The sequence below is a fragment of the Rhamphochromis sp. 'chilingali' genome, assembly GCF_963969265.1.
Source record: "Rhamphochromis sp. 'chilingali' genome assembly, chromosome: 3".
Taxonomy (NCBI): Eukaryota; Metazoa; Chordata; class Actinopteri; order Cichliformes; family Cichlidae; genus Rhamphochromis; species Rhamphochromis sp. 'chilingali'.
This window is the reverse complement of record NC_137931.1, coordinates 42,152,375-42,161,395: the sequence shown is the minus strand read 5'-3', so window position 1 is coordinate 42,161,395 and position 9,021 is coordinate 42,152,375. Positions and strand designations below refer to the sequence as shown.

Below are 9,021 nucleotides of genomic sequence, written 5' to 3'. Positions count from 1 at the left end.
GATGCGTGGAAGTCAACTAGAATGTCGTTGTTTAGGGGGACAGTTTGTCTGCTTTATGCATCACCTTGCAATGTTTCTGTGGCTTTTCATCAACACTTCCCATCAGTCACTCCTCCCACATCAATCATCTATCTCCACTAAACATGTGATTTTATTTTTTCTCTTAAATAAACTTGAACTAACTAATTAACTAATTGAACCAAATTAGTTTAAATGTAATGAATTATAAATGTAATGAATTTTTAATTTATATATATATATATATTGTAAAACCAAGCAAAGGTGTGAAACACCAAAGAGTACCAAAACCTGTGAAAAACTGTGAGTCATTGAAACCACTTTTTCCAGCTACACCTTCACAGTCACATGTCAGATGCAAAAAACAAAGAAAGACAGAACAGAAGACACAAGAGGGTGCAGACACAACAGTGCAACAGAAAAGTGCAACAGTGACAGTTGATTAAATAAGTCTTTTAACATCACTACAGTATGCTCTCTCTATCAAGCCTCTTTCCTGTTATTTCCTGCTAGTATATTACATTTGAATGTGTAGTTGCTTCTAGAAGTTTGAGATGAACTTCAAAAATGGACACATAGTGCAGTAAGTACACATATTAGAGATTTATTTATTTATTATTTATTTATTTCACTTCCTAGTGCCCAAGAAGAAATGTAGAAAATTTGAGAGAGAATATTTTCACAACATATTTTGAAATCTTACATTTTTTTATAAGGCATGTCATAGCCTGAAGAGAAGAAGAGAAGAGCAGAAACTTCCTCAGACTGTGCATGACGCATAGAAGTCAAGTAAAATGTAATCGTTTTAAGGGGGGCAGTTTGCCTGTTTTATGCATCACTTTGCAATCTGTAAGCGGTTTTCATTTAACACTTCCTATCTTTCTCTCCTCTCAAAATTTTGTTGCACATTTATCTCCTCTAAATGCACACATGTCTGCATGTGTGTGTTTGTTGAAGGTGTGAAACATGTCTTAGCATCAAAAATTATCATCATTTTTACAAGCGAAGATGTTAGTGTAGTGACAGTATCTTACTGTTGAATTTGACCAGCATGAAGAAACAATGTGCAATGACAATAAAGTTGAATTCTAAACTATGTTTTCTAAAATAAAAAATATATATAGGTTGCTGTCTTGATGCGTACTCAATCTTCCAGGTTAAGAAATCCTAAAAAGTCATTAACAAACAGATAATTTCCACGCGATATGCACAAAGATATATATTATATATTTATATTATATATTTATTGTACAGTTGTCAGTCTATCGGTATGTTATTTACCATAGTAATATAGTAAATGTGATGCAACTGACATATACTTAATCTATTATCTCTATTTTATTAGTTATTTAATTCTCTATTTATATGATTTTTGTTCTCTGATACTTTTACTGCATTGTTTTAATTAATTTTAAACCTTGTTAGGTCTCCTTTAAGTTTTTATCAGTGTTGGGCAAGTTACTTTGAAAAAGTAATTAATTATAGTTACTAGTTACTTCTTCAAAAAAAGTAACTGAGTTAGCAACTGAGTTACAATATTCTAAAAGTAATTAATTATTTGAAAAGTAACTATTGCGTTATTTTAAAAAAACGTTTAATCCTCTGGGGTCCAGGGTATAATTGGCCATTTTTAACTACTTTCGATTTTCTCTCCACATTTTACCTTAAAAAATATTTACTTTGTCTTGTATCATTCTTTTCAGTACAACCTCACATGTCTGAATTTACAGTTATGTTTTCATTTTAACATACTGTATTAACACAATTGATCTAAAATCAGACAAAAAACATAAAATCAGAGTAGAAAAAGTTATATCTTTAACTGCAACAACCACAGACATGTTTAATGAATCATATTTCATAACTTTAAATCAGAATCAGAATCAGAATCTTGTTTATTGGCCAAGTATATGTGCAGACACATACAAGGAATTTGGTTCCGGTAGATGGTGGCTCTAAAGCACAGCAATGTAAATCACACACACACACACACGTGTCTATATATACACATTACACATACATAAATGCAAATATAAATTGTCAATTTTAAAATCCTATCCACAAGTTTTACACACAACAAAGTTATTTGCATCCATTTACCTTTTACCTTGATTTTTTTAAATAACCATTTCAAACTATTTACAGAACAATCAGCTGTTCTGCATTCAATAAGATGCCACACAAAATAATTTCTGTCCACTATAAAGGAGAACATCACAGCCTGCAGGTCTGACAGCAGCAGGTGTATCACTCCTGTTTCTACCTGGAGACAGCAGCCGCCTCATTGTTCTGACACACAACACAAAACTATCCACAACACTACACTCTAACTACACAAGACAACACATTAACTACACACTCCAAAAACATCTCAAAACTCGCTCTCTCTCTTTTTCTGCTCTTTCTCTCTCTCTCTCTCTCTCGCCATCACTCCTAAAACGTCCTCTGTTTTGTTTTTGTTTTTTTGATCATAAGCAGAGTGCTTGCTAGCGCTGTCCTTAGACAGTAAACGTGACAAAACTATTGAGGAAAAAACGCTGCGTATACATTGTTTATCATGACCCTATCAACACAATTTATAAACTGGTATAAATCACCTTGTTGCTTTGTCTTTAAGCGGTCATGTGATTGGCTTATTTTTCCTCAGTCAAGTAGCAGCACTCCTGCCATTGTTTTGCCCCCTTAGCTCCAGGTGTTGTGCTAGAAAGTGATCATGAACACTTTCTAGCCCCGGAGTGCGCGCAGCTGCTTAAAGCTGTAGCGTCCGTAGGCAGCTACGTCCGTGCAACTGATATAAGATGCAGTAAACTGAACACAGCTTCAACCGTCTGTTTGTTGAAAAATAGTAACGGACCGCATTTTCTTGTTAGTAACTGTAACGACATTGTAACGATAGGAATAGTAATTAGTTAGATTATTTCGTTACTGAAAAAAGTAACGCCGTTACTTGTAACGCCGTTATTCCCATCACTGGTTTTTATGCATGCTACTACATGTGCAGTTGCACCAAAAAAACAAAAAAACAAAAACCCAAAAAAGCATTGTTATTTGCAGATATGTGATATACAACCACAGTTTTACATAACCAAAAAAGCAGAAAGGCAAGCAGAGAGGCCCTCATAAATCCGTGTTTTATTCACAATAGAGCACAAAAATATACAAAATGTTTCAACTGAGAAAATGCACCAGTTTGAGAAAAAAAAAAAGTCATTTTGAATTTTATGGCGTTGCACATTTCTATAAGCAAGAGAGTGTGTGGAGGTCATAATTATTTATCTAATTATTAGCAACAGTAGACTAACAAGATGTTAACAGTAGCTTTATGTTAAAGGTTGTAAACTGTGAAAAAAACAAAAACAATCTTGCTTCATTTTGGTGGTGGTCACCTTACAATAATGAAGCAGTCATCTTATTGCCCTTGAAAGCTAAGCAGGGGTGTCCAAACTTTTTTCACTGAGGGCCAATTAGGTATAAATTAGGTATATAACCTTAACTTTACTGTATTAAAGTTAGAAAAATCACTTAAAAGTGGTCAAATGTGTTATATTGTTGAATATAATTAAAGACAAAACTGCCTTCATCACAGCTTTCCATAAATGGATGTTTATTGATTTATTCAGAAAAAGCTTTGGTAGCTCATTCTCAGAACAGCAGCCTCAGATTTCTTCTTAGACAGAGGATTTACAGCAAATATAAATTGTCGATTTTAAAATCCTATGCACAAGTTTTGCAAACAACAAAGTTATTTTGCATCCATTTAAAACAATAAAGGGGAAAATGGGACGGTACATTTCAAGTTTGTTATTTAAGTTATTAGGCTTAGCAAAACATCTATTAACGTCCGTTTGAAACGATTATCAACATTAACAGACTGAACTGGACTTAATAACAGGAGTCCATATAATTTTAGTAAATTATTCTGGTGAGTATCAGCTGCGCTGGGTATGTAAATCGGGCCATCCAGCTGCGGCACATTATTTCGGTGACTTTAACGAAGCCGTGTTTTATGAGGTCTCCATCTGAAAAAGCCTTGCCATGTCTTGCGATGAGTTGGGCGACCTCATAGCTGGCTATTGGAGCCTTTTCCTGGACAATTTGAGCACGAAAAAAAATACTGTTGCTGACCCCGCAGGAGAGCTACCCTTTGCTGCTCTCGCTCAGCACCAGTGTAGGATGCATAGGCCTGATGTTTGGTTTCATAATGACGTGGTGCATTATTTCATAATTGCCACAGTTTCAGTGCAGATCAAACAGATACACTTCCCCTTGAATTATTTGAAGAAATATTCACTCTCCCACCGTGTCTGAAATTTTCTGCACTCACTTTTCTACCTTTCGCTTCTTTGGTTCTGCCATGTTTAGTAACTTGGGGTAAATTTCTTCTGTGATTGTCCATTTTGGTGGAGCAACTGCCTTGATCAACAGCAGCTCCCCCTGGTGTTAAAACTAAGAGGTGCAATACACTCAAGCAAAAGTTGAAGTGTGGGCCATATTCTATTCTATTTATAAAATTACTTGCGGGCCAATTAAAAATGGACCGCGGGCCGCAAAAATATTTGTATACAAAATGACTTTTGTTGGCCTTCAGACAATAATTCTGATTGCTACAGTGCCAGACAGGACACAAAAAAAGGAAAAACAAAAAAACAAAAAGACTTTTGTTTAATATGAGGCTCACTATTGACACATTATAGCCACATATTCTCATTCACACATTATATTTTATTTGAAATTTAATTAGTGTCTGGATTTTAGTTTTGGTAAAAGGCTCTGTTGACAGATGTAATCAGTTTCTTTCTCTTTTTGTAAACAAGGTCGAGTCAGCAATAGTACCTCCTACATGTGACCCGTCCATGTTTAGTCCCTGTTCAGCTGCCAGTTTAAACCTGTCTCAATTACACTTCTTAACGAGATGATTAGTCAAATTAAACCTTCTGGTTCTCCCGTGGATGTTATCCCTGCATGGTTTTTAAAGAGGTTTTTCCCTTGATTGGAACCTTAGTCCTTGCCATTATAAATATCAATATTACTTCCAGTGTACTTCCTGATGGTTTAAAACATGCAATTGTAAACCCTTTATTTAAAAATCCTGGCCGTGACCCTTCAGTTTGCTCAAATTTTTGACCTATTTCAAAATTTCCATTCTTTACTAAATTTTCCATTCAAAGTTATTGGAAAAAAAATGTTTTTACCCAACTGAATACGTTTTTACGTACTAATGGTATCCTGGAAGTTTTTCAGTTTGGTTTAAACATCTACACTCCACTGAAACAGCACTTTTATGGGTTTTGTAACGATATCTGTTTAGCCAATGATTGTCGAAGTACCGTGAGCCTTGTGCTTTTAGATCTAACTACAGCGTTTAATACTGTTGGCGACAGTATTCTTATCTCTTGTTTGGAACGCCTGGTTGGCATCAAAGGTGTAACACTGGATTGGCTTCGTTCAATAACTTCGTTATTTGAGTGGCAGAACGTTTAGTGTTAATGTTGAAAATTTGAATCCACCTCAGCCCCTCTTTCTTGTGGGGTGCCACAGGGCTCAATCCTTGGCCCTCTTCTTTTTTCACTGTACGTGCTCCCTTTGGGGTCTATTTTAGAAAACACAAAATATCCTTTCACTGCTATGCAGACGACTGCCAAATTTATTTGCCTTTAGCGCCAAACGGCCCAGGCTCGATTCAAATCTTTCTGAACTGCCTTGAAGATGTCAGAGCTTGGATGGCTCTGAACTTTTTGAGCTTCAATGAGGATAAAATGGAAGTGATTGCATTTAGGCCTAATAATATTTCATGCAACCCGCTTGGGAATTGTGGTTGGCTTGGCTAATTTCAAAGTCCTAACGCTGGTTTATAAATGCCTAAATGCTCCCCCTTACCTTTCCGAGATACTTCAGCCTTATATTCCTTCACGGGCCCTTAGATCAGCCAACCTGCTGCTTTTGGTTGTTCCAAAATCTAGGCTAAAGCGTAGAGGACAACAAGCGTCTTCAATTATGACTCCCAAACTTTGGAATAAGTCCCCTTAAATATCAGACAGGCATATTCATTTCCTATTTTTATGTCTCTTTTGAAAAAACACCTTTTTTTGATAGCATTTAGACTGGTGTGAGTTGATATGTTTGTTATGTGTTATTATGTGTTTATGTGGGTGTCAGTGGTTTTATCTTGTGTTTTACCCCTTTGTCTCTGTACAGCACTTTGTGCAAACTCTTTGTTTTTAAATGTGCTATATAAATAAATTGGATTTGGATTTTGGTTTCTTTTTCATAAATAACAGCATGCACAGTATAAACTGATGTAAAATAAAATGTGCAAAAAGTCTACTAAATACAGGAAATTAATTTATGAATTATCAAATTTCTTTGTGAAGTCACTCGACCTCTCAATAGCCATGTACAATTGTGATGTCAAACAAAACTATACACTTTTCTTTCTTTCTTTTTTCTGATTGATGTGGATTGAGGAGTTTTAGCCATGGTGAAGTGTCTGGCCATGTTTCATAAGAATCACTCCTCCTACAGTATCGGTCAGATTGTAATGAAATGAGATTAATTTGCGCTGGATATTACTGTTTATGAGCCTTTTTGAATTCTCAATGGATCTTTATTCTTTTTCTGACAAATTAGTTTGTGTAATACAACTAATGACAAACCTTTGTTTGTTTTTTTACATCATACTAACTTGCGCACTTCAAAGCTACTATGTTACTGATGTTCTAGTGTAAGCTTGACATTGAAAAGAGTCATCAGCAGTTTTTTGAAAGGCCCTTTAATGTTAGATATTGCTGAATTTAAGCAGTTTACACAGCTCACATATCACTTGCCCAACAGTCTTACAATACACCCATAACACAATTTAAAATATTTTTTACCCTTTGCATTTTTTTTTCTTGAGAATATCTGTGATCCAAGGAAGAAATTGTGATATGTCTGTATAGACGTTTGGGACATCTGGATAGTTACAGCCATTGTCGTTGTTAAAGGAAACAATGCCAACAGCCAACTTGTTACATATGAGAGGCCCACCAGAATCACCCTGTGAGGAAGAAATATCAAATATTAATTTGTTGTTTTTCAATAATTTTGATGTTTATACTATTTTGATAAGAAAACATGAAAAAAAGACCTGACAGATTCCACTCTTTGCTTTGTATCCACCGGCGCAAATAACATTTTTGGGAATTTGTCCCCACACCTTCTGACACTCGTCCTTGTTAATGATGGGAACATCCAACACTTGCAGCTCATTAACATAACCAGATCGATGTTTACGAGGTTCTGTGGGCCCCCATCCAGCTACACTGCAGATCTTCTTTTCCTTCAGGTTTAGTTGTTGAATTGGAAGTGGAATTAGCTTAATTGGTTTTTTGCCACCCAGGGAAACTTTCTTAGACAGCTGGAAAGATAAAATCAAAAACCTCAGAAAATAAAAATGATTAAAATTGAAATCAGTTATGAAGATGTCAAATTTGTGTGTATTTAAAGTTCTCCAATATTTGTCTTTGCATGTCTCTCAAACAGATAGTGCATGCACAAATGTGGGTAGCGACTTGCATAAGGCAAATTATTCTAAAATACTATTATTATCGTCTTTGTATTTAGATGTATTAATATATCTAATAATGCGTGACATGTATATTATTGTTACAGCAAAAATAAGAAAAGGTGCTTGTTTGTTTTGTTGTGGAACAAGAAGTAATTTCATGTATTATTATTGTTGCTGTTGGTTTTACCTATACTACAATCAAATGTGCTTTGATTGGTTGAAGCTTAAACAAAATCATGTAATTGGTGATTGATCATGTGGTTTGACAGTAAATGCTGGCCGAAAGTGCCAGAAAATGTTTAGGTTTTTTGTTGTTCTTTTAATTATGTTTCTTTTATTTATTCTTTTATTTTTATTTTATACTTTCCTCCCTGTATTAACTATTTTTATTATTGATTGATTCATAAGAACGTCTGATATCCTTTGTGAAGCCGAGGCTGAATAGATGAATACTTACTTTGAGGAGCATGATGTCATTCCCATTTGCAACTTCCTTGAAGGCAGGGTGTCTGCACATCATTTTTACTCCATAACTCATTTTCTTATTTGCCTTCTTGAGATCATGGGTACCCAGAACAACACTTAAGGATTTAAGCTTCCTACGTGAATAATGAATGAGAAACCAAAATAATTATTTATATTTAGATGAATGTGACACGCTTTTGGTGGTTACTCACTTAACAGCACAATGCGCAGCAGTCATTACAAAGTCTTCACTGACAAGGAATCCTCCACATGTGTGTATTTTGTTGTTTTGTACTGATGCCATATACTGCATGAACTTTTCATCAGCCTTTTTGCCATTTATGATTTCACTTCCCAGTGCTGAAAATAAATGAAGAAAAACTGAGAGAAATATAGTTTTTGCATAACTTTAAGAAAAATATTTTGCAATCTTACCATTTTGTATGAGGCATGTCACAGCTGTGAATAGAAGACACTTCTGTAGAGCGTGCATGATGCGTGGAAGTCAAGTAAAATGTCGTTGTTTAGGGGGGCAGTTTTTCTGCTTTATGCATCACCTTGCAATGTTTCTGTGGCTTTTCATCAACACGTATATGTTGAGTCTGTGAGTCAATGAAACCACATTTTCCAGCTACACCTTCACGGTCACATGTCAGATGTTAAAGTAGTGTAAATGCACACATGTGTGTGTATGTGTGTGCATGTGTGTGTGTGCATTTGTATATGGGTGCCATCTTCTTGTCAAATACCAGAGGACCCCCAGAATCACCCTGTGTGAAAAAAATATCTTTATTTGATTTTGCTGGAGACAACAACAACAACGACAAAAATACATAAAATCACAGTCTTGAAATTTTATGAATTGAGATCTTCAAATATATCATACATATCATATCAACATATAATATTGTAATAAATGAGTTGATGAACACTTTGAGAAGCATGATATCATTTCCAGATTTAGCATTCTTGTAAGAAGGATGCTTGCACTT

At 35.1% G+C, this 9,021-nt stretch overlaps 1 protein-coding gene across 1 annotated transcript; it reads right to left on the bottom strand.

Moving 5' to 3' along the window:
- Window positions 1–6,886: 6,886 nt before the first annotated feature.
- LOC308393460 (granzyme-like protein 1) lies at window positions 6,887–8,522 on the bottom strand (the record flags this gene model as incomplete). The annotated part of the gene is made up of 5 exons (XM_080877228.1): window positions 6,887–7,054; window positions 7,145–7,414; window positions 8,022–8,163; window positions 8,242–8,410; window positions 8,465–8,522. The coding sequence occupies 5 exons, from the start codon at window positions 8,520–8,522 to the stop codon at window positions 6,887–6,889; spliced, it is 807 nt and encodes a 268-aa protein (XP_080733354.1).
- Window positions 8,523–9,021: the final 499 nt, after the last annotated feature.